The sequence below is a fragment of the Colius striatus genome, chromosome 1 (assembly GCF_028858725.1).
Source record: "Colius striatus isolate bColStr4 chromosome 1, bColStr4.1.hap1, whole genome shotgun sequence".
NCBI lineage: Eukaryota > Metazoa > Chordata > Aves > Coliiformes > Coliidae > Colius > Colius striatus.
The window spans coordinates 72,970,968-72,997,235 of NC_084759.1; the positions used below are offsets into that span (position 1 = coordinate 72,970,968).

The following is a 26,268-nucleotide window of genomic DNA, read 5'->3' on the forward strand; positions in this document are numbered from 1 at the left end:
TAAACCTAACACTGCCACATTCACAACCAAACCATGTCTCTAAATACCACATCTATACATATTTAAATACCTCCAAGGATGATGACTCAACCACTTCCTTGGGCAGCCTGTTCCAATGTTCAATAACCCATTCAGTGAAAACATTTTTCTTTACAGACAATCTAAACCTCCCCAGACACAACTTGAGTTCATTTCCTCTTGTTCTATCACTTGTTATTTGGGAGCAGAGACAGACCTTCAACTTGCTATAACCTCCTTTCAAGTAGTTGTAGAGAGTGACCACATCACCCCTCAGCCTCCTGTTCTCCAGACTAAACAATCCCAGTTCCCTCAGTTGCCCCTCTTAAGATTTGTGCTCTAGGCCCTTCACCAGCTTAATGCCTTTCTTTGGACATGCTGTAGGACCTCTGTGTTCCTCTTGTAGTCGGGGGCCCAGCATCAAACATAGCACCTGAGGTGTGGCCTCACCAGTGCTGAGGACGGGGACAATTCCTTCCTTAGTCCTGCTGGAAGCAGTATTTCTGAAACAAGCCAGGATAATATTGGTAACCTTTTTGGCCACCTGGGCACATTGATGGCTTTTAAGCAGCCAGCTATTGATCAATAACCTCAGGTTCTTTTCCAACAGATAGCTTTCTAGCCACTCTTTCACAAGTCTGTAGCATTTCAATTGGTTACTATGGCCCAAGTGCAGGACCCAGCACTTGGCCTTGTTAAATATCATACAATTGGCCTCAGCCCATCAACCCAGTCTTTCCAGATCCCTCTGAAGAGACTTCCTACCCTCCAGCAGATGAACACTTTCACTCAACACAGTGTAATCTGCACATTTACTGCACATTTACTGAGGTCCCCTTATCTGGACCATTGACAAAGATGTTAAACAAAACAGTCCCTGATGCTGAGCCCTAGGGAACACCACTGATGGCCAGCTGCCAAGGGGATTTAGCTCTTTTCACCAAATCTCTGATCTCTGTCATCCAGACAGTTTCTTACTCAGCAAAGAGTACATCCACACAGGCCATAAGCAGCCATTGTCTCCAGGAGGATGATGTGGAAGAGAGTCAAAAGTTTTATTAACGTCTAGGTATATCACATCCACTGACTTTCTTTCCCTCATCTACTAAGCAGGTCATCTTGTCATAAGAGGAGATCAGGTTAGTCAAGCAGGATCTGCCTTTCATAAACCCCTGTTGACTAGGCCTGATAACCTGGTTGTTCTGTGTGTGCCATGTGACGGCACTCAAGGGGATCTGCTCCATAACTGTTCCTGGCACTGAGGTCAGGCTGACAGGCCTGTGGTTTCCCAGATCCTCCTTTCAGCCCCTCTTGTAGGCAATTGTACCATTTGCTAAGCTCCAGTCAACTAGGACCTCTCCATTAGCCAAGACTGACAACAAAGGATTGAAAGTGTCTTGATGATCACTTCTGACAACTTTCTTGGTATGCTTGGCTCAATTCCATGTGACTCCATAGGCTTTTGTGTGTCCAAGTAGTGTAGCATTTGTTAACCATTTTCCCATGTGTTATGGAGGCTTCATTCTGCTCCCCATCCTTATCTTCTGGCTGAATGGGCTGAGTACCCAGAGAACAACTGGTTTCACTGTCGAAGACTGAGGCAAGGAAGGCATTAAGAACCTCAGTCTTCTCCTTTGTCATTATGTTTCCCTTTACATCCCATAAAACAATTGGAGATTCTCCTTATTCCTCCTTTTGTTGCTAATTTATAAGAAAATTTCTTATTGTCTTTTAGGGTAGTAGAAAGATTAAGTTTTAGTTAGGCTTTAACTCTTCTCATTTTCTCCCTACACAACCTCATGACATCCTCGTAGTCGTCCTTAGTTGTCTGCCCCTTCTTCCAAGGGCTATAAGATCTTGGGTTTTTTCCCAATGAGTACATATATAGTATTTTTAATGTTGAATTATGAATTATTGTTAATAATGAAATATTAACATGATTAATTTGTATATAATATAGTGAATTTGATAAAGTTTAGAAACAGTAGTCCTCATCCATCAAACTTTTAAATTACAGATGAGTTAGATGAAATATTTTCCCTTGCTCATTAACTCTGGTATGTCCACCTAATCCACTTTTTAAATTATATCTACTTAATGGAAATACAGAAAAGGTTTGGAAGATTTTTTTTTTAAGCAAAATAAGAACAGTATACTGGGAAACCTTGCCTCACCTCCCCATGGTCATACTTTTTAGGGTTTTTTGTTCCTATTAAAAGCATTTGCAAAAGGATTAATATTTTTGTAGAGATTTTATGTCAGTTCTTGCATGACATCACTATGGGGACAACTCTTTCATTTACCTTGTCATTTCTTTCTCTGAACTGAAAAATATATGCTTTGTTTCTCTTGAGGGAGGCGAAGTTGATAGCTATATTGCTACTACTGTTCTCAGCAGTCTTGTGAATAGAGGCACTTCTGAAATTCCTGTGTGGATAAAGAAACTCCACAAAACCCAAACCCATGAAAAGTCACGGTCATGGTACTTCCTAAGATACTAAGTTTTAAATATTACACCTTTCTACCTTAAGAGATTTAAAGCTGGATCTAATTTGGAAAGTGAGATTGTATTTTATAATGAAAGTTTTACAATACGTTCATGTGTCTCTAAAGCCCATAAAGATGATAGTTGTCCAGACAACTACACTATTCTTTTTAAAAACTGCTGAATTTCTTTTGAAATTAATTCATGAACTTGGTACTAAAAATGCATGAAAGATTATGTCTGGCCATTTTGTCAATAAAAAAAAACCAACTTCATTTGAACTGGAAATGATGTAGAAAGATGTTTCAATGAGATGAAAGACTGGGATCACTTTTCATCAAGGAATAAGCAGCTCCTAAATCCTATATTCATATATTAGAAAGCAAAGTAAATTTGTTATGTCACACCTTAATGGATAATGAAATGTTTCCCTGACTTAGGTCTTGCATGAATTAAGCATAATTTATTTTGAAAAACAATAAAAGAAAACCCCCCAAAAATTCTATTTCTGATTGCAACATTCAGAGAAACAGGGAATTCAATAAATTGACAAGTCCTAGCGACAGCATCCTTTTCCAAACATATCTACTTTTTGACCCTATCTAGCTTCAAGTATAAGACTTCTAGCTTACAAAAGACATGCTGAAGAGATTAAGAGCTTCTCAAAGTTTCCTTTCTCTCAGTAGTGGTGCCACTATGGATCCCAGACGCTACTCTCTGCTCCTGCTTGACACCTCTCTGGGTATGTGTGCAAGGCTGGCTTTGGCCCTCCTGCTCGCGGTTGTCATGCCTTTCATATAAGCCAGGGTGCACAAGGAAGCCTCTTGAGCATAGGTGTCCTTTTGGAGAGGAAATCCAGTATGGCAAGGGCCTTCCAGCTTGCAGACCAAGGATGCCCATGCTGGAAATGAGGACTTACATAGGGGTAGATGGTATGTTCACAGTTCTGTCTTGGAAACTAACATATCACTGGGTCCCAGAGAGCAAATACTGCTCAGTTGTGTGATAAAAACTCTTCTGGGCTGACTGGCTGTCTGAATCCAGCTACTGGATGGATCCACATTTTATGTGTGTACATATATTGCCTTAGTAGCCAATTTTCAGCCTGCTTGGGCAGGATGAGTCTGCTGTCTTTTGCTGCTGCCTGTTTATGCAAGTACTCTCTGTGTCTGTGCTATCTGTGTGGTTGGCTATTTACCAAAATTTACTACACTTAACAATGTATGTGGTGTATATGTGTGGTCTGTGGACATGTGCCAGCTGGGAATACATCCTCAGTCTCACTCGTGGTTGGACCTGGGGACATGGAGCTGCAGTTGCCTCCTCACTGCAAAATATGGCAAGTCCTAACTGACTTCTCAGCTGGTTCTACACCTGCGACTCAATTCCTGGGGACCCATCCGGCATGATCCCAAGTGTTTCCAGAGCCATGGCTTACCAGGACAGAGTTCTCTACCCTATATGAAGAGATCGCATCCATAAATAGTTTTCTGAGGAGCACAGTTATTAACCTATGAAGATTTTTCTTGACCAGTATCCAGTCATTCTTCTGCTTCCACCTGCTTGTTCTCTCCTTCTGTAACTTATGCATCATTTGACTGTACCAGTAATTATTTTCCCCCAAGACATTCATGACCTTGTTAAATAGTTTAGAGCCAAAAACTGATCCATGTGAATCAACCTCCGTAGCCACTTAACAATGAGTTCTGCTTATAATTACACTGAGCTATTATTTAGATAAGTTTTAATAGACTTCATGTATAGCATGTAGAATTGTTACTGTTTCACATTATTCATATTATCAAGATACTCTGGCATATCAGGTTAGAATAGAAAACTAAGAATATTACAGCAACAGTATCTTTATAAATAACATTTATCTACACCAAGAAAGCCCTCAAGTTACTTTGACGAGATCTGTTTTCCAGAAACCTGTACTAATTTACATTAATTAAATTAGTCTCTCTTAGTTCTGTATAAACAGTCCCATACTAGTTTGTTGGTTTTTTTGTTCTTCAGGATGATTTGACAATGATAATCTTATAAGTAAATAGGTTATTCTATTTATTCTTTCTAAAATATTGGCACAACATTCATTTTTCTTCCAGATGGTTCCTGAATGTCCTCCATGATTGATAAACTAACCATGAGCCAGCAATGTGCCCTTGTGGCCAAGAAGGCCAACGACATCCTGGGATACTTCAAGAAGAGTGTGGCCAGCAGGTCAAGGGAGATCCTTCTCCTCCTCTACTGTGCCCTGGTGAGGCCTCATCTGGAGTCCTGTGTCCAGTTCTGGACTTCTCAGCTCAAGAGGGACAGGGAAGTGCTGGAGAGAGTCCAGCGCAGGGCCATCAAAATGATCAGGGGACTGGAACATCTTTCATCTGAGGAAAGGCTGCGGGAACTGGGTGTTCTGGTTTAGCAAGGAGCAGCTTTTGGCTTAGTAACAGGGGGAGCGGGTTGCAGTGAAGACCCGGTAAAGAGTTTGCGGACCCTCCCCCGGCTCCTGGGTTCACATCCACCTCCGGCCTGGCTGGGCCAATCTGGCGCCTCTGCCATCACTATTTAGGGGACGGGAATTTGAAATGCGAGGCAGGAGGTGTAAGAGTGATACAAGATGGAGGCGACCACGCGGACCCTTCAGCCAGAGAAGGAGGAAGGAAGGAGAAGCAGTAGACCGGAGACCCTTCTGCAAGCCGTGGCGAGAATACAAGCTGTGCCCCTACAACCTATGGAGACTCATGGCAGGACCGAGAGTTACCAGCAGCTCCATGTGAGTGAGCCCGGACAGGCAAGGGACTGTGTGGGGAGACGGCCATGGCCCAGGCCGTGTTGGAGAGCCTGCACGCCGCAGAGCAGCCCCACATGAGAGGCAGAGAGGAGCTGCAGCCTTTGGAATAAGTGCGCGTCGGAGCAGCCCGTGCAGGGCTGCCATGCGTGTGAGTTACCCCACGGACTTGCAGGGAGGACTGGTGTGGAGTTCACCCGTCCTGAGGAGGGACAAACGGCAGAAGCTATCTGGAACAGACTAACTGAAACCCCCACTGCCTGCCCCCCCGAACCGTTCAAGGGGGGGCAAGGTAAAAACCCCGGGATCAGGGCTCTGAACCCGGGAAGAGGGGAGGTGTGGCAAGAAGGTGTTCTTAAAAAGGCTGGTTGGACTTTTCATTGATGTATTACTCTGTGTTGTTTCATTTTGGTTATGTTTTGGGTTTTTGGGGTATGTTTTAGTTGATGTTGCATTAAATTGTTTCTCTGTTTTCTTCCCCAAACCGAGTGGCCTGGTCTGTTTTGTCCTGAACCTTAAGCGGCAATTAAGCCCTCCCTGCCCTTGAGCAATTCTCAGCCTCTTAGGTACTCGAGGCTAACCGTGGCCTTTGTTCCCTGATGGGACACTGGGGCTGTTTAGTCTAGAAAAAAGGAGACTGAGGGGGGGATCTTATTACCATTTCTAAATATCTAAAGGGTGGATGTCAGGAGGTTGGGACATCCCTTTTTTCTACAGTAGCTAGCAACAGGACGAGGGGTAATGGGATGAAGCTGGAACACAAAAAGTTCCACTTAAACATAAGAAAAAACTATTTCACTGTGAATGTGAGGGAGCAGTGGCACAGGCTGCCCAGAGGGCTTATGGAGTCTCCTTCCTTGGAGGTTTTCAAGATCCATCTGGACATGTTCCTATGCGATCTAATCTAGGTGATCCTGCTTCTGCAGGGGAGTTGGACTAAAGGTCCCTTACAACTCTACCTTTGTATGATTCTATGATTCTATGATTCTATGTCTCAGTACTTTTGAAAATCAATCCTGACAATGTAGAGAACTCCTCTGAAACTTCTGTTGTAATTCTTTCATGCAAATTACATAGACATGTTGATGGTACATCCAATTGAGAGGGAGAAAGAATTTTCTTAATTTTCTTCAGAGTCGCTTTGGTAATGGAATTTTTTTTATCATTGGCTATGATGGGACTGTATTATCTTAATGTTTCCTAAAAAAGAACAAAAATAATGAAGGAAATATTTTACTTTGTCCAGCGATAATCATTGTCGATGTATTATATTCTATTTTATTCCACATTCAAATACAAAGAAGTCATGCCCCAAACAAAACAAAAAAAAAAAGGCACATTTTCTTTGCCAATTTGCTACCGTGGCAGATTTGGGTCCATGACTTTGGTCTGTATGTTAAAACACCTTTGCCATGATGGGGATGGATGTGAGCACACCAGGAGGCTTCCTGAAGCTCCACAGCCACATTAGCCCATAGCCAACATAGAACAGGGGAAGGCACAGAACCATTAATTTCATTAAGCAGCTAAAGGGTTGTAATTACATTCAGCTCACTTCACCATTTCTTAATTTTACATTGCGGTTGGTCACATTTTGCACTGGAACCAAAATGGAAAAGAAGCTGGACCAACAATCTAAACAAAATCCACTCAATGAATATTTTAACCCTTCTTCATCCATCCTAGACCTGAAGTATGCAGTGCTCCTATCCACAGTGTGGAAAGACAGCTCAACTGCATTGTTTCCAGTTACCCTGGCTTTATATAGTCAAAATGATTTCTTTTCCCCACAATCTTAATAGTAATCCATATTATTCTGAGATGTTAACTTCCTATTGTGTTGATGAGAGGGAGTACATATCTAATCCTGAATGATTAATCTCCATAATTGAAGGGATAAAAGAGAAAGAGGGATAAAGAAAAAAGGGATAAAAGAGCTCTTTTTGTAAAAAGAATAGATAGTAAGGGATTTACATGTATTCCAGACTTAAGAGTAATTTTTTTTTTTCTGTTACAAGTTTTACTTTATTTTATATATTTTTTAATCTTAATTAGAATTTTGTAAATTTACAGCTATAATTAAAACATAAATTAATTCAGAACGTGGGCAAAATACAGAATTTGGGTAAATTTGACATTTTCCTTTCCATGGTCATTAATTTGTGCAGTTATAGTTACAATATTCCTTTCTTATAAAAAACTAACTACAGACTGTTTACTTGAAATATATAACAATAATAATAATAATAGTAATAAAGTAAATTTCCTCTTAAAAAATCCAGCTGCATCACTAATACTTCCCCAATATTTCAAATCCCTGTTTACATTCTGGCTTACAAGTTTTTAACTTTTATGACGCAGAAGTATATTTTTGTGTGTATGTTTTGTCATTAATTGCATCTGCAAAGCTCACATCTTCTGATTGTTTACATCTGTAATCAGCTGTGCAATCAGACAACTAAAGGTGTTGAATAACTCAACTAGTTTACATGCATTTCCATAAAAACCTGCAAGTACAAGAAGGGAAAGGTAGTATGCTATCATTAGTGAACTATAATCAAACACTTCACAGCTATGGTTTGGACTTTAGAAAGGGGCATAACTTACTTGACAATTCTTACTTGAAGCATTTTAGATATTCTGCCTTTCCAGTACAAGGAGCTTCGTGTTTTGAAGGTAGTTACTGATACCGAAGAGGATTCAGCGAGGTCTGAATTGCCATCTGGTTGCTCTGTAGTGATCAGACAATCACTGTTCATATGCATGTTTTGATCATAGGTTTTGATACCTTTTTCTTGTCTTTCCCTTCGGGTAACATGACTAATGGCAACTACTGTATTGTGTAGGAGTTCTTCCAGTATGCAATAGTCTAGTTATTCACCCTGATTGCACACAGAAAATGTAGCCCAGGCAATGGGTTGGCTTTGTATTTCCAGGAATCTCAATATATTAGTTTTAATTTTTGACATCAAAAGTAATTTGTGTCTAGGTTACTACGGATAACTGTGCCAGCATGCTGTGCTGTAAAATGAGAAATGTGAGGATGAGATTTACTGTCAAAGATCGAGGGGATGTTTCCCTAGAAGAGCCCTTGATGATGTGATAGATTTTATGGTCTGATAAAAAAATTAATAAATCTCTGTTTGTTTTCATTAAATTAGTGGAACACACTGCTTTTTCCACATTCAAAATGTCTGGTGTATTCCTAGGGTACCTTTTAGGTCAGAATTTTAGATCAAAGATAAGGTCTCTGTCCAACGCGTAAGAGCAAACAGTCGTGGTTACTTGAGACATTACTTTAGTAATGTGTCTCTGAAAGACACACATACTTTACTGTATCTAAAATTTTATCAGACATTTCTTTGGAAATTTTACTTATAAAAAGATGAGTTCTTGAATAAAACAGATATGAACATTACTTTAAATAGATTCAAATCTCAAATATTGAAAAGTAATAATAATTTGTCAGCAATAGTCAATAATAGGGTCTTTTTAAATATCAAGGCAGGCAGGATATTTATCCAGATGAACATCCATACATTTGAAGAGAGCATTTATCTTAATAATTTTGAAGGAAATCTAACAGAAGTGAAAAATACTGTCCCAAGAATGACAACTCAGCTGTGGAAACCAGAAAGTAAAATGGCATTTAATCACTACTACCAAAGTCACAAATATGTTGATGACTTCTTGCCTTCAAAGATGAATTCATATAAGCCAGAGTGTTCAATCATGTCAAAAGCATTGATCTACTGGTAGGAAGTAAAAAAATATTTTAATCCTTGCATTTAACTTTTAGTACACGCTAAACCTGAATGTTTATATGTGTCAGGAGGAGGGGAAGAAAAAGTTAAGCAGAAAGAGAGAGAGATGAGCTAAAAGGAAATTGCCTGCATGTACTTGTGTGATGTATAGCCCATTTAACAGAGGATTTTATGAGCTGCGATTACCTGTACCTCTCATGAGAGATCTTTTTCTTTCATTCTAGCCATTACAATCCAACAAGAAATGTGTGTTGCATCCTTTTTGCCTTATCACTATCACTGAACCAGATAGGAAGACAGTATCACGATTTGTCATCAATCATCATAGTCTGCAGCATTGTTTTTAAATTTTCTGTGGAATTGTATGGACAGCTCCACAGTACATATTAAGTTACATCAATTAAATGTTGATGAAGTTTGCCTAGTGTCATGGCACAAAGTGGATTGGACATTTAGCTATAGAACAAATTCAGTACAAAGCAGTGTTGGAAGTTTTCCAATAAACCCAGCCCTCCTGGAGTCAGAGCTTTGTGTAGTCTCTGATGTTCACTTGACCTTAATTGGGGCTCAGAAACAGTATGTCTGTATGTCTGAGAAAATATATTTTACCAGCACTTCTCTGAAGTGACTACTTTTTTCTGCAGCCACTTCAAAAAAAACTTCAAAAAAAAACCCCATCCAAAACCAATCCCCAAACCAAGGAAAGAACGTAATACTCTTGTGAAAAAGACATCTTTATAGCAAGAAACAAGAAAAATACTGTGTTAGTAACTTCAGACAGCTTAATGGAAGGGAGGGTGTGAGCAGGTTTGTAAATTGTAGAATTAAGAATGCAGAGAGATGTATAAAAACCATAGGCAGACTAGAACAAATAACTATAGTATCTTCTGACGGATGGTCCCAGACATCTTTGTGAGAGAATATCTCAGAAACTCAGTATGTAATCACTCACAGATACACCCTTCTAGATGTGCAATCTTTGGTATTGTCATTATATCAATTACAAGCTGATATAAAACACATCTAGGTTATGTACAGAATAGCTAGATTGGGTACTGATACTACCACAGAAGCATAGACATAGAAGTAGCTGTAAATCAGAGGCTGCAAGTGAGGTAAATATTAAGGCAGGTATCTGAAAAGGTTTCTTTATGTTAGGTGCTGTTATTTGCTAAACATCAGACTAGGCAGTCTACACCTGTTTCAGTATCGATAGAAAAAGGAATGTAATCTTCTCTGTGGAGTGCTCCAACTAGGTGTTTAGCCCTTTAAGTAATCTCTTAAAGAGAGCAGAACTTACTGTGATAAGGGTTTATTTTCATTTCCTGGGGAAAGATGGTCATTGTTATGGTTTAACTCGAACTATGCACTAACCAGGCACTTGCTCACTCCTGTCTGTAGGATGGAGGAGAGAATCAGAAGAGTGAAAGTGAGAAAACTCATGGACTGAGATAAAGACAATTTAATAGGTAAAGCAAAAGCCATGCATGTAAGTAAAGGAAAACAAGGAATTCATTCACTACTTCCTATGGGCAGGTAGGTGCTCAGCCATCTCCAGGAAAGAAGGGCTCTATCATGTGTATCATGTGTGGCTTGGGAAGATAAAAAGTCATCACTCTAAATGACTCCTCCTCCCTTCTTCCCCCAGCTTTTTACTGCTGATCGTGATATCACAGGGTGTAGGATATTCCTTTGGTGAGTTGGGGTCAGTTGTCCTAGCTGTGTCCTCTCCCAACTCCTTGTGCTCCTCCAGCCCACTTACTGGAGGAGTGGGGTGATAAGCAGAAAAAACATTGATGCTGTGCAAGCACTGCCCACCAGTAATGAAAACATCCTTGTGTTTTCAACACTGTTTTCAGCACAAATACAAAACATAGCCCCATATCAGCTCCTGTTAAGATAATTAACTCAGTCCCAGACAAAACCAGGACAGTAATATAAGTAAATATTATTGAAAAACATACTGTATTTTTAAACCCCATGGAGTCTAAGCTTGGAAGAAAGAGGTAGACTGATCTCATAGTTATAAATATCTTCCACGTCCAAACTGACAATTCACTTTAGTGAAGGTCTCGTAGTCATCTCAGCTTTCTCCTTTCTGATGAGTTTGTAAGGAGTACTAATTTCATACCAGATACAGCAATGGTTTTAAGAAGTGCACAAAAGACAGCTGTGCAACATCTACTTTCATGTAGGTGTCAAAAGCTGCTTCGTATCAGGTCTACAAGGTGTTCCTAGTCCAGCTGAGATTCTACTAGAAAACCAGAGCTGAAAGGACCTGTGCTTCATATATAATTTCACTAATTACCTTCCTTCAACCATACTCGCCCCCAAAATAACAATGATTTGATAAGATAGCCATGGAATGTGTTTAGTAGACTCTAGAGAAATCAATTTGTTTCCAGTCACAAATTTCAGATACATATGTGCTCTGCAACTTTGATAAAATCATTATTAACCACAGCTACATAACACAGGCTAAGGAAATATGGCAGGGTGAAATTATACGATTCATGAATTTTCTTACAGTAAGATTTGCTTTGGGGGGGGGGGGGGGGGGAATCCGCTATTTTTATCTGCCTTATATTGCACTTGGAAACATAAAGTAACATTTCTACTGTTTCTTCTGAAAAAAGGGAACATCATGAGTTCTACAATGTTTCAGATGTAGCCATCAATAAGAACAATGTTGACAGACATAATCGATAAGTTTACAAGGCTGCAGTCATAGGCCACCAGGAAATCCATTTTGACTTAATCAGCTTTCCAATTTTTTAGCTAAAATATAGCAGTTTTGGATCATATCCAAACAATGAAGATGCAATAATAATAAAATGATTAAATACAGTTTGCACAGTCTTCACAATCTTAAATCAATTTGGTATTTTAGCAATGATTAACACTTGGTTTCCCTCATCTTGTACATGCCTTTCTTCCCACTTTTTTGGTACTGTAATGAAAAGTATGCACTCCCTACTTAAAACATTCTTCTGATATCCATCTCTCTGTGGATGGTCTGCAGCAGGCTAAGTGTGTGAAATATTCCTATGATGTGATGAAATTACTGTTTGCTGCAGTTCTATTCTGCTACAGCAAGAAGACATTTCACAGGGTACAACACTATTGAATGACTTTCACCATTTCCTGAAAATGGAAAACATTCCCCTGTTTTTCTGTTTGTGGTTCAGGTTTTTTTTATAGGAGGAGTTTTTTTGTCTGTGTTTTTTGGTTTTGGTTTTACTTTTTTTCCCCCCCCCAAAAAACTGCACTTACCTTCTCTTTCTTGAGCTTCATTCACTACCACAGCCCAGTACTTGACTGTGTCTCAGTCACTGACTAACTAAAGAGCATGAGAAGCTGCAGCTGGTGCAACCACTGAGAATAGTGGTGGTACTGGTTCATCATAGAGATGTTTGTTTGCATTTCTGGCCATGTATAAAGAGAACTTTCTGCAAATGAAGCCTAACTACTTTTAGAATGTGTTTGTTTACCTCTGAATTTCATATGCAACAGAGAAAAACACGAAATACTGTGATAAAAGAGATAACATTTGGCTATCTGAAGCTGTAATGCCAAAACACTACTTTGATCAACATCTAGAATAACTCCTCTGCTTTTCTTGGTCTTGGACATTTCCTCTGAAGAGAATCAAAGGGAGGTTGGAATGGTTGATCTGTGTGTGTCTTCCTCTTGTACCTGTACATTTCTAGCCTGCCTTTGGAAAAAGTTATGAGGAGAAAAACCATTTTGTTGAACTATTATGTTTACATTTTTTTTCCCCAGACAAGTTGCATCTTTTTATAAGGAGCCTGTGGCAAACGTGTTTTGCTATCAGTTGTAGACCTACATGACTCCTTACTAAATGCTTCCTTTTCACAGAAAGTAGGATCATCTGGAAAATGAACCTCTAGCTTGAAGTTCCTAATTTTTTTTATTTTCTCACATTCGAGTGTAAGTTAGCAATTTTACCTACTATGGATTTGAACTGGATAGTGTTACTATTAGATACATTGCCCACATCCTGGATACATGGGTAGTAGTAATCAAATTACTAGCAAGACATTCACGTGATACAGTGGAAACTGATCTGTCAGATCTACAGGAACTGAATTAAAAAATGCAGTTTGAGCTAAAGATGATGGGGAAAAATGATGTGTAGCAGTATTTTTCAGTTATCTTCAAGTTGATGATACAATCTTCTATTTCTAAAATTTTGAAGTCAGAACTGATTTCACAGTATTACCAACATTTGAACTGAAGCACCTATGGATATATTTTCTACATTTATTTTGTGCTCTGATGCTTGCCAAAGGTGATTGACACATTTTCTTTGATTCTGGCTTCTATGCTTCATTTTCTTCAGACTTTGGTTTTAAGAGATGTGTTTCAGGAAGATAAATCTTATCACAGAATTACAGAATCTTAAGGGTTGGAAGAGACCTTGAAAGATCATCTAGTCCAACTCCCCTGCCACAGCATGACCACCTAGAGTAGGTCACAAAGGAACTCATGCAGGTGGGTTTTGAAACTCTCCAGAGAAGGACCAGCAGCCCTTCTGATGCTATTCCCTGTCCTCTAAAATCTATGGAGTTTTGTTGCACTAAGCTACCTGGTGAGGAGGCACACTCAGTGAGCCCTGCTGCCAGGGTACGTTTCTCTGTTCTTGGAAGTTCTGGTATGGGTTTGAGTTCATGTCCTTCTGTTTACTACTTTAAGAAAGTATGTAGATCCACCATTTGTGAAGTGTCAGCCAAAGGGAAAGTTAACATGAAATGCAGATGGCACTCATATTTCCCTTTGAACAGGAAAATGTTCTGAGACAGTTCCTTTTCCTCCACTCCAGTCTTTCATTTTTTTTTTTTCCCAATGATCTGACAAAAGCACAGTTCTACCTTCTCAGTGTCAAAAGACGGGAAGTTCAGGGAAGTTATGAAGTGGTAAATTAGAAACAGAAAGAAACTAAATAGAAAAAAACCCCACTGAGTTTATTTTAAAAAGATTATTCTAATATTAAAATATCAGAAATTAATTTTTCATATGGCCCATGGAATTGTGGAATTTAGTGCCTTGCTACTGTTTTTAGTGTCTAAATTTATGAAGATCAAAAAAACATGCATGGATTTCTGTATGGATAACCTGTATCTAGAGCTAGTAATAATGCAGAAAATTTCCACCTTCATTCTCTAATTCTTAAAGATATGGATGAATTTTAATGCAGTAGATGATATTTCCATATCTTATTACTATGAAGTTTCTTGTAATTTTTTTTCTATTTTATGCGCTTTGGCTTCTGCTGAAGACAACATGAATTGATTCTGAGTAGAGATTTCTATGGTTTTAACTACAGCATTCATTAGAAAAAAAGCTCTAATCCAAATGACAAATGAATATCTCAGCTTTTTCTGATTTTATTTGCAGAAGGCAAGTGCCAATCATCACAGAAGTCAGACTGCGTTTTAAAATTAATCCTGGTACAATGCAATGAATCTTCACTTCAATATATTTGATGAAAGTCCTGTTTATGTATATCTTCACAACCTGGAAATTCTACAAAGATTAATCCCACTGGAGTTCCAGAAAAATATTAAACCGAATTCACTTGTGAGGCAGAAAGGAGTTTAAGTTCCAGTACAACACTTCATATATGGCTATATATGCCTTCACTTTACTTAAAAAAAAATATATTTTAATGACTGAATTTAGCTCTACCTTCCTGAAGTTATCCTGCTTTCCAGTGGTAAAAAATCTATCAAGTTTTGCCTTTATTTTGTGGAGACTGGCAATGTTCTCAACAAATGTCTGAAGCACATGTTCTATACTACGCCAAATAAAACTAAACACATCCTGAAAATTAAGCCCGTGCTTACTTTCTATGCATAATAAAATGAATTAAGCATGTGCTTAAGTTGGCTTGGTGAGTTAGAGGATGGAGTTTTTAAATTGTTTTTTAACAGTCCTCTTCATACAAACACAGATGGAGCATTCAAATGTCCTCATTGTTCACATGTCCTTATGATCTGTAGCCAGGATCTGGTATGGACTCTTTCAGTTCAGTCAGAACAGGACTTCATCTAGAAAGCAGCAGATGGAAGGAAGGGAGGGGATCCAAGTTCTTAATACTTTTTTTTTCCATTTCTGAACAGACGTTGTTGAGATGGTCAAAGCTACAGAGCCAAAGAACCAACCAAAGAGTGGGTAAAGAAATATATAAACCCATATGTTGATACTTGGCATATGGTTAATCGAGCAGGTTACAGTCACCTACTGATGACATCTCTGCCTCACATACGATGGAGATGACATGATTTTTAAGGTCAGCATAGACAAAGAATTTAATTTTGTGTACTCTTTTGATTTCTCATTCAGTCAAGAAAAAAACTAACCACAACACTGATACTTACTTTAATAACAGTCAAATGGTTTAGTACAGTGCCAGGAAGTTGGCCAACAGTAAGCTATGAAGTATAGGGAAGGCAATTTTAGTAAAAAGCGGGGAAAGCTATACCATATGGCTCAGATTCACAGACTTCCATTTGGGGCAATAATCTCACTGACAATTGTAAGGTGGGATATTAAACACGTGGAATAATAACTGTATGGGACAGGATTTACTGTTAAGAAGTTATAGTTTTCTGACTATTAATTTTCAGTAAAAGATAAGGTTATTAAATTAAACTTGCAGGACATGCTGATCTCATCACGGTGGTCACGATGAAGTAATTCTAGTCCTGTCATTGATATATTTATTAATGTCTCTAAATCCTTAAAAAGAAAATTCATGACTTTGATGACAGTTCCTTCGAAGTAAACTGTAAACGAGAGATGCTTCATTTGTATTTTTTGTGAAACTCCCCAGTGAAATTAAATATATGCAAAACTTTGAAAAAGTCACTAATTATGGCTTATTAAAGCTTGTTCTACCTAGTAACTTTCCTCTTGGAATTCAGTAATTGTGAATGAAGGGGATCCCAACAGGCACCTGTTTTACACTTGAAAGCTCAGAATTATTGCTCTACAGTAACACCGTGTGATGTAATGTAAGTCAAAGGGAGAATTATACAGCAGTATTTCTGTTATCTTGTTTGGAAAGACTAGAAATCAAATTCATATTGGGTTGCTGTCACCATACAGACACTAATGACTACAATACCCATGGGCCTATAGAAATAACACAATACCCAAAATACCTACATTGAAAACACATTTACTCTATTTTAAAAAAAATGCTGCTAGATCCTTAGATGAAAAGCATTTATCTGCAAACTGCTCTACTATATGTGCTAAAAATCTTCTGGTACTATCTAGGTCATATTTGACTGATCATATGGGATACAATTTTCTTAATTCTTTGAGGTATGAACATACTACTGTAACAGAAAATAATAACAGTCTACATAGAAGATGTAAAAGTCTGGGTTTGTATAAGTCCAGTAAGGATCCTGCATGATTTCTATGATTCACTGATATGAAAAACACTTTAGCAGTAAAACACCCGAAATGCCTAGAGCTAAAAATGGAAGAGTACTAACGGCCTACAGAAAGTTATTTGGATATGAAAGAGTTAAGGCCGTAACATGATCAGAATTGAAGCAGGGAGACAGGATGGATTCATTTCACAAGAATGAAAGGGAAGGCTACATTGCAACATGGAAACTCTGCAGACATCAAAGTCAGTGCAGAAGGAGAGGGAGGAAGTGTTCCAGGTGCCAGAGCAGAGACTACCCTGCAGGCTGTGGTGCAGCCTATGGTGAGGCCCTGCCCCTGCAGCCATGGACGCCACAGGGGAACAGAGATCCACCTGCAGCACAGAGAGGACCCTGCACAGATATGCCTGAAGAAGGCTGTGACTGTAGCAGGCTCCTGGCAGGGCCTGTGGACCCATCAAGAGCCCACGTTGCAGCACGTTTGCTGGCAGACCCCATGGGAGACTCATGCTGCAGCATCTTGTAAAAAACTGTAGCCCTTGGGAAGGATTCACATTGGAGAGGACTGTTTCCCATGGGAGGGACTCCATGCTGGAGCAGAGGAAGAGTGTGAGGAGTCCTCCCCCTGAGGAGGAAGGAGTGGCAAAGCCAATGTGTGATGAACTGATTTTGACCTGCATTCCCCATCCCCCTGTGCTACTTGAGAGGGAGGAGGCAGAGAAAACACAGGATGAATCTAAGCCTGGGAAGGAGGGAAGGGTGGGGTCTTAAATTACACAGTCTTTGATTTTTTGGGCCATGGATGATCCAAAGCAACTTTTGGCATCCAACCATCTGAAGGTGTTTTAACATTTTTATTTCTCATTATCCTTCTCTGACTTCATTGGTAACAAATTAATTTCTCCAAGTCAGGTCTGTTTTCCTTGTTATGGTAAATGCTGAGTGATCCTTACCCATGAGTCTTTCATTATATTTTCTCTCCCCTGTCCAGCTGAGAATGGGAGTGATGGAGAAGCTCTGGCGGGCACCTGGCACCCAGCCAGGCCCAATCTACCACACCAGAAAACATTAAGTTGTTCAGAGAACAAGGCTGGATTCATTTCACAAGACAAAATGCTGCTTTAATTTAGCATTGATCACAAAGACACATCATAAAGATTCCAGTCAAATTTCAAAGGTACTGTGTAGAAGACTAAGTGTTAACACAATTTTTGTGCTCTGATTTTGAGGAAGAGAGAAAAAGATGCAAACAATCATAAAACCATAACAAAATTTAATTCCACTTTCCCACCAGTAAAGTGCATGTTCATAGACATCAGACGTTAATCATAAGCTGGCAAACCAAACAGTTCTGGTTTGAAATCCTCCATGGAGTTCAGCAGTAGTGTTGCCCCCTTTTTAAGGTCTGGATTTAATTTTTCATCTGGAATCATAACCACTTGCATTCCTGCTGCCAGTGCTCCTTTAACTCCAAGTGGTGAATCTTCAAACACAAGACACTGAGAAACAAGGAGGAGAGGGGAAAAATTAAAGAATAATGTTACCATGAACTTTTAATCTCTTGTTTTAAAAGAGAGAATGATCCTGAACAAAACTTAGTAAGACAGCTAAATTCAATGCCTGGCTTAGACATCTCTAATTAGGCCAAGCCTCTCAATTTGAACAGCTGCATCGTAATTAACCTTAAATTCATTTAAATTTTAAAAAAATCATTATCTCACATACTGCAATCCCAGCAACTGGTTATCCAGATGTTCCTAAGTGATTTGTTTTAATTTGTTTAAGCACAAACTTAAAGTAAAGCAACTGCTTAAATACCTTTATAAGCAGGCAATTTAACTCCTCAGGACCAACTTTACAACCTACAAAATGCCAAAATAAGTTCTCTCAGTTAAAGGTGTGGCATTTTGTACATACACAAGAGGGGAAAGACAACACTATCTAGGTCAGTATTAGGACTTTGGATAAGTGGAGAGTAAGATAGAAGTCATCTGTTAGACGAGTGTTGCTGAATTCATGCACTATTTGCCGTATTCTTTCAAAGCTAAAGTGAGAAAGAATATCAACAATTGTATTGGTAGGTTAATTCTGGAGAAGAGGTAGTTTGGTCAAGTAAAAGTTCCAGGTCTTTCAATAGTCACAATCATTCAACATCACAGTTTGGAATCAATGCACGACTTACGTGAATTTTATAATTTAACGTAAACAAAATTAATACATTTACTTAATAAACATGTATCATAAATATCACATATAACTTTCTAATATAATATATAATTATATATGATAATGTTTTTTCTAGATATAATTATATATATTATATAAGGTATTATTTTTATGTGTCTAATATATAAATATGTAACATAAATAAATATATAGAAAAAAATCATCCAGTTGGATCTTTTATATAACAAAAGACAACGCTGCTCAAGTTTTTTCCTAATAGATATAATGAAGCATCTCTTCTTGACATTACTCAGTCTTAATTTTGAATTTTTGGGCCATAGATGATCCAAAGCAACTTTTAGCATCCAACCATCTGAAAAATTTTGACCTATACCAGCAAGTGGTTTCTAACATTCCTGCAATTCAGACTGCATTTGTTATCAATATTATTAGCACAGCTACTACTACTAATACCAACATCACTGCCACAAGTAATTTCAGTAATTCAACACGGATGTTAGGATGGTTAGTGCAATTTTCCTCAGACGCTTCAAACAGTGCAACTCTGCCTCATTGCAAATTTCTCACTCAAGCATTAAGCCCTTTTCTACAGTCATTATCGATCTATCAAATCCCTTCCTACATACACAGGATGGATTTTCTCATCCTTTTCTTCATGACAATAGACTGTGGCAACCAATACCAAATGGGTAAGAGTAATGACTTACTAAACTTAAAGTTTAACTTCTGTCTGAATCCAGATATGACACGTCAAGAGAACGTACAGCAGCATATTTTATCTTTTATGCTCTCTAACACACAACAATTTCACCAGAAAAGAGTAGGAATGCACAATGTTTATTATGTTCAAAGAAAATGTTGTTTTCCAAGATGTATGAAACTACATATATATATCTATCTATCTCTATATATATCTCACTATATATACCTATTTGTAGCAGAGACTGTGGAAGAGGAAGAGAGAATAAATCCTTTACTCTGCTTCCTCTTCTTTTAAAAATACTGGTTCTTGCCCATCAACATGTCAGCAACCACTTGGAGTCTGCCAAGAGGTGCCTTCTACCTTGCATGTGATAAAGTAAAACCTAATGATTTTTAGTGAGCCAGCGGAATCACACTAATCTCTTTTCTGCTTGAACAGCGTTTGAGATTTTTCAAATGTTGACTGTTATCACTATTAGCAACTACAAATATGTAACCAGCTCATCCTGCAAAGCTTGGAATAATTGCTATTAGAGCAGAAGCACAGTTCTGCCTATAGGTTTTGTTCTTAATGATATCTTTGTGACTCTAAGCACTCTGAGGACTCTGAGGACAGTAAATAAAACCCTGACAGGCTTTGTTTTGTAAAGAGTAAGCTTAAATGTTGCATAGAATAGCATTATCAAGGCCTTTCAGAAACCTTTTCAATCCATCCCATGCAAAGACATGTTCTTTGCTGCTCTGCCTTGACAGACCTAATTGACTTCCATGATGTCACAAAGCTTACAGTACAAGAGAAGCGGATGATTACAGAAGGCAATATGCATAATGAAAAGCTTAACTAATTTCCTGGGACTAGAAGCAATTAAAACTCTTAATTACCAAAGAAGCCACGCAAATGACCTATAATTACAGTGGCTTTAATGCTACAGGAAATAAGTGTACTAGGTCTTCCTCCAGTCTTTCTTGCTACTAACACTTATTGTCAACAGTGCAGAAATATTTTTAATGGATGATGAAAGGTTTACAGAGGTTCACATACAAAATGGATTTATTAACTTTGCTGCACAGAGATGTTATAAATTGTTCAGTGTCTTGGCCCACCCACATACTAAATTTAGAGATATGAAAGCAGCCAAGTTCTTCCCCATTTTGCTTAAGTACTGCAACATCAGCATCAGTCCAACTCTTGAGAGACAGATGAGATTTATACAGACTTCAGCTGAGGTTCTGGCAGCTTCTCTGCATTATTTCTAAAACTTGTGTCACTGATCAATACTACTGCTTTGCGATCTCTAAAAAGGTCATATTAATATAGGAAAATTTTCACTTTGGAATGAACTAGATGCTTAAAAAAGTAAAGTATTAAAGCATACTAATTTATATTTCACTCTATGAATCTAGAAGAAGAAAAATTAATCACTTAACCAAAGGAAGAAGTAATAAAATCACTGTACCACCTCATTACGTTATCTTCCTACGTGAAATAAGAAAAGTATAAGAAAAGAGAGTTTGTTAGGCACTTGGTATTTATAGCAGACCCTCTCCAATCTATATATTGTAAATGTCTGGGCAGAATATTTAGATAATTAATGGGGATATCCATAAGTGTTATTGGTATTAGTGATAATCAGGAAGTTTGTAAGGAAAAAATATTTAAGTAAGTTTTGAATTTAATATTTTGAAAAAACTATGAAGATAATACATACACATGGAGAGTGCTTATCAAAGAAATATCCTTGACCACATATGACACCACTGTATCAACTCTAAAACAGAATTAAAGATGGTGTAATTTATACACATAGAACTCATCTGCAAATTAAACACATCCATTTATTTGTCTGTAAAGAAAGAATGAAAAGAAAATTTTCAACAAATGGGTATTTTATCAATGGGTATCCAATTTTCTCTAAAATGGGTAAATACAGCCTTAAGTTCTTTCATATTGAATTACAAAAATCTTCTATTTGCTCGTTCTGGTCTGGTCTGGTTAGGCCCTTCATCTCAGTGAAAACATCTGCAGATGTATGGACTAAACTGCTCATTTTAGCACTTTGGCTTTGAATCAGTCTTACCAGTCAGAGTATTGAGTATTTCATTCCCTTTAATAAAAACAGTGGGAAGAAAAGGAACAGTGTATTTGCTAATTTCTTCCTTTTCTTCCCTAAACATTTTAATATATTATTATTTTTACATTGTATTCCCCATTTGCTCCATGGAAAACAGGTACTGCATTTTTCATTTTTTAGTCTGTTAGCACTGTAACGTTTACCTTATGGTCTATCCACACTGAAGCCAACATGATTAAAAACAAAATCAGTCCTATTGAGTCTTACACAGAACTAAGTTAAAATTACCTTGCCTTCTGAGGAATTACTGACAGAATGACTCTCCCACCGTGCATAAAACCCAACTTCAAAACTGCTGCAAGTATGTACTCTGATTAAAAAACAAAACAGAAAAAGCATTCTGTGGACAATAGTGGTTAAAAATAGGAATAATAATTAATTTTATTCTTCCCTCCTGCTGAAACAAAGTGAAAAAGGTAAACAGTGGGATTTTGAGGTTTTGATTCACAGTTTCAAAAAGGACTTGGTAAGACCTCTGAGGGGTTATCCCTATGTTCAATCTCCATCTTCTGAACAGGATCAGTTTCTTTCTGCATTTGATGAGAAGAAACAGTAGAAGATTATCGTATATTTTGTCCTCAGATGACACAAAAACAATTGGTATCAGAATGTGACATGTTTGGGGCTTCTTATGGACTGTATATTACATTTCTGTAACTTCTTTATTAATCACTAATTTTCCTCCTTCAAGATGAAATCAACCCATTAAAAGCAGGATGTGTTATTTGTAAAATTTCCAGCCTTATACACTAGTTGTCATATAGATGCCCAACGCAGTCATCTCTAAGCAGTTAAGATCTAATTAAAACTCAATCATATGGCTAAAAAAAAATCCCCATTGATTTCAAAGGTCATCAAAATGAGCCCCAAAACAGGCTGCAGGAAGAAATTCACCAAATACAGCCAGCTCATATTGATTTCAGAACAATAGAAGGTAAATCAGGAGGTGGTCATGTCTTCCATTTCTACAGCTAACTTGTTGAATGTTGACTTCCAAAGGTAGTTTTACTTTCTTCATTCTGAAAAAGTAACTCATACTCTGTGGTCATAATTAAAAACTAAGTAGTATCTAATAAATACTCTAAAAATACTACTACTGCAATCATGTGTTTTGTTTTGTTCAACAACTTTTATCTTTTTTTCCTTGTCCAGTCGATTTTTTCCTATTTTCAAAAAAATTCCACTATTGACCAACTGTGTTAACTACTGTGAATGACCCTAGAAATTTTTATGAACCATAATCATTGAATCATAGAATGGTAGGGTTGGAAGGGACCTTTAGAGATCATCTAGTCCAACCCCTCTGATAATACCAAAATACAACACTGGCCCATATATATGCCTTTAAAAATACTGAGATGCTGAAAAGACACTGTTTATCATTTATGGGAGGTGATGGAAATTCACCAAAAGAGGGGAAACATCAACAACTTCACTAACATATCATAACACAGATGTTGGACTATTTTTAAGGTAACTTGTATTTTCTTTTTTTTTTTTTCCTATGCTTTCATATTCAAAGTATCTTGGAACAAGGGGAAAATGTATTTCTGGGTGACCTATTTACTACTGGAGTTTCTTATTTATTATTGAATAAATGCATTTTAAACAGCTACAGTGTTTGCAATTTTGGCGTCCCACTGTGTTGATTCTCAGAAGAACTATGAAAAACAATACTGAAATAACCTAACTAACGTGTCACTTCAAACCTTTGGACTTTTTTTCTAAAAATAGAATGGAAAAGTCTTAGTAGCAATAATGAACTACATTTAATTTTATTTTCAGGATACATGCCAATTTGACTAGCCAGGGGTAAAAGAATCATATAAATATGCTGTTTAACAAAGTCATGCACCTTACAGGCCCACAACTTATTTCCATTAAGGAAAAAGAAGAGTAAGCCAAGATATTTATAAATGCCATAAAAAGTGAATAAACAAGCTTTAAACCTATGATCAAATGAATTAAGCAACAGTACCTAGAATACTAACTAATAGTCACTATTCTTTATGATTCAAAGATTCATATTAAGAAGTGTTTGGAAATTATATGCACATATTCTTTTTAACTCAGATTTTTATTAACTTGCTACTAGGTGAATGTTGCCAATCACTACAAGAACGAAAAGATTTATCAGAAGACAAGAAAAATCATTAGTGTGGTTTAAACGAATAAAAAAGTATGTTACATCTGCATATAATTAGATCACTGCGTTTACAGCTCTTGCATAAATGTCACTTTACATTTCAGATCATACCAGCAGCAACTCTCTCACAAACCAGTTTACAGGACGTTATCTTAAGGTGGGCCAAAAGGAGTAAAACGGTTTGGATGTGGAAGAAGGAGGAGAAATTTCAAATTTCTTGCTTGCTTTCAAGACTCAATCAAGTGAAAGAAAGTGCTTCTGTGAGTGACAGTCAGAGCCAGACACAGCGGCTCTGTGAGGCAGGGAGAAGGTCACATTTACATGCGGGGTTACTCTGATCATTCCGGATGGCTGAAGCACTCTTTCACAGAGGGTTGTGTGTTTAGAGGACAGCACACTGGGAACTTTGTATGGCAACTTGTGTTACAGGACTCAAGAAATTCCCAGGCGTTTCTGAAACAGTGTCCAATTATCCTGGCAGCAGAAACCTAACTCAATCAACTGCAGCTTGCATTAGCCATAGAAGAGTATTGTTCTTTTATGGAGAACACAACGTAAATACTCAAGTTGCTCTCTACTGAGATTCCTCATACTGCATAACATGCTCGTTTTTTTATGCCACTCATTTGTTAAAAATGGCCTAAACCGTATTTCTGTGCAATGAAAGAGTTAATTTGTGCTGTCCTCCTTTCCACACAGAAGTACTTTTACTGAAACCACTGACTTTCTTGACGTTTAACACACACACATTCTAATAACTGCATCTTGTAAACAGAGCTCAGAAGTGTAGGATAATTTCATAAGATAATTTACACTGGAGCGTATCCCTGGAGGTCACCATTTAGAAACACCCCTACTCAATGCATGTCCAGCCAGGGCAGGTTGCTCAGGGCGTGACCAGGTGAGCTTTGAGTATCTTCAAGGATGCATATTCCACATACCCCCCAGGCAAGTTTTTCCTATATTTGAGCACACCTATAGAGAAAATAGTTTCCTGAGCACCTAGCAGGAGTTTTTTGTGTCTGGCTTGTGCCTCTTGCCTACTGCATGATCACTCTGCACCCTGAAGAAAAGGCTGGCCCCATTCCATGAGGAAACATATCAGAGATACAAACCAAGTACACCCAAAGGGGGAGCAGTTTTGATGAATCCACATTCTAAGTCTCAAACTGAAACTGGAAGTAGGTATCAAAAGTCTTTCCTGAATAAATGAAATGATCTTTTATGACACAGGGAATCTCTACAAAGCCACAGGCGCAGCAAAGAAGGTTGGCAATGGCAGGTACCCTGCCTGCTTTGTGTAACTGGACCACCACTTGCCTACAGAAGACAAGGTGCTACAGAAGGCAGCTGATTCTCACGGAACAATTCAATTTTTTCAAGTTGTATAAATTTTTGGCAATAAGTTCTTTTTGTTCTACAGTGTCTCCTTGACCAGTGTTCTTTTCCCGCAAAGAAAGACCAGCCTGTATTTTGAAACATATCTTTACCTAATCTAAATATCATCTTAATTAACAACCCATATGTGCCTCAGACATAAAGTAATTTCTTAATTTCTTCAGTAAAGAAAGAGGAGTAAGAAGACACATTCACCTTTAAACAAGTTTTCATTGGGAGTGGAAAAAAGTTATGGAAAAAGACTTTTTTTTTAAATTCTATTCAGTACAAGCTTCTCATTGAACCATACACAACACAGTGTCACTGGTCTGGTGAGATGAAGCTGTGTTATAGTTTAACTCTTCAGAAAGAAACGTAGTTTTCTTCCAAACAGCTCAGTTATCTTTTAGAGGCTATTAAAGATTAACAGCATAAAACTCCAAGCACAAAACCATTAATTAGCATGTTTAAGTAAAACCAGTAAAACGGTAACAAAATTCTAATTGTAATTTTCTCATATTTCAACTACAGGAAGTAAATATATTAAAAATGGCAATTGTCTGTTCTCAATACAGATTTTCTAAGAGGCAGATGAACAACAAAGTACACAAGTAAGTTGGAAAAAATATTAACTCCAAGTTGTTGAATTTGAATAAATATCTGAACTGAATCAGAAAGACTTTCTGTTGGAAACTGGCTTTTCTAACTATTAAAAGAAAAATATAATCAGTTTTTACTGATAGCTTGGAAGAATAACTTAATAGTACTAGCTTGACAAAAAAACAGAGAACGAAAGCAGAAAATGAAAAGTTGGTTTTATTTCAGTACAAACCAAATCCAAGACCAACTACTAAAATCTTCTAAAAGTGTAATATCTTGGAGAGAGTCACACCTCATAAGGAGGTTAATGAAACAGAAGAGTCAAAGAAAAGCAATACATTTAAGATAATCAGCACTAGGAAGAACCATTAGAATCTGAAATAAACATAGTAATTTGAAAAAGGAAATAGACTAATATCATAAAGAGATACAAAAGTGTAAAGCTTTAGATTTTGAAAGAAAATAGCATGAATGTTTGACTCAGGTCATTATTAGGGATCCTTTCTAAAACAGAACTACTTCAAAATTTTCTTTTGAACTCACTGATATGCAAACTACTGTTAACACTAAAATATGAGCTTGTAAAATTGCAATAGTATTGACAGTAATGTATCAATTAGTCTGTTGCATCTATACGACAGTAGA

At 37.6% G+C, this 26,268-nt stretch overlaps 1 protein-coding gene across 1 annotated transcript in view; it reads right to left on the bottom strand.

The window, feature by feature from the left end:
* Window positions 1-17,668: 17,668 nt before the first annotated feature.
* PUDP (pseudouridine 5'-phosphatase) overlaps window positions 17,669-26,268 on the bottom strand; it is a 75,393-nt gene continuing 66,793 nt past the window's right edge. The window contains exon 5 of the mRNA XM_061999342.1: window positions 17,669-17,978. Within this exon, the coding sequence (XP_061855326.1) occupies window positions 17,802-17,978 (177 nt within the window). The 3' untranslated portion in view covers window positions 17,669-17,801. The remainder of the gene's footprint in view (window positions 17,979-26,268) is intronic.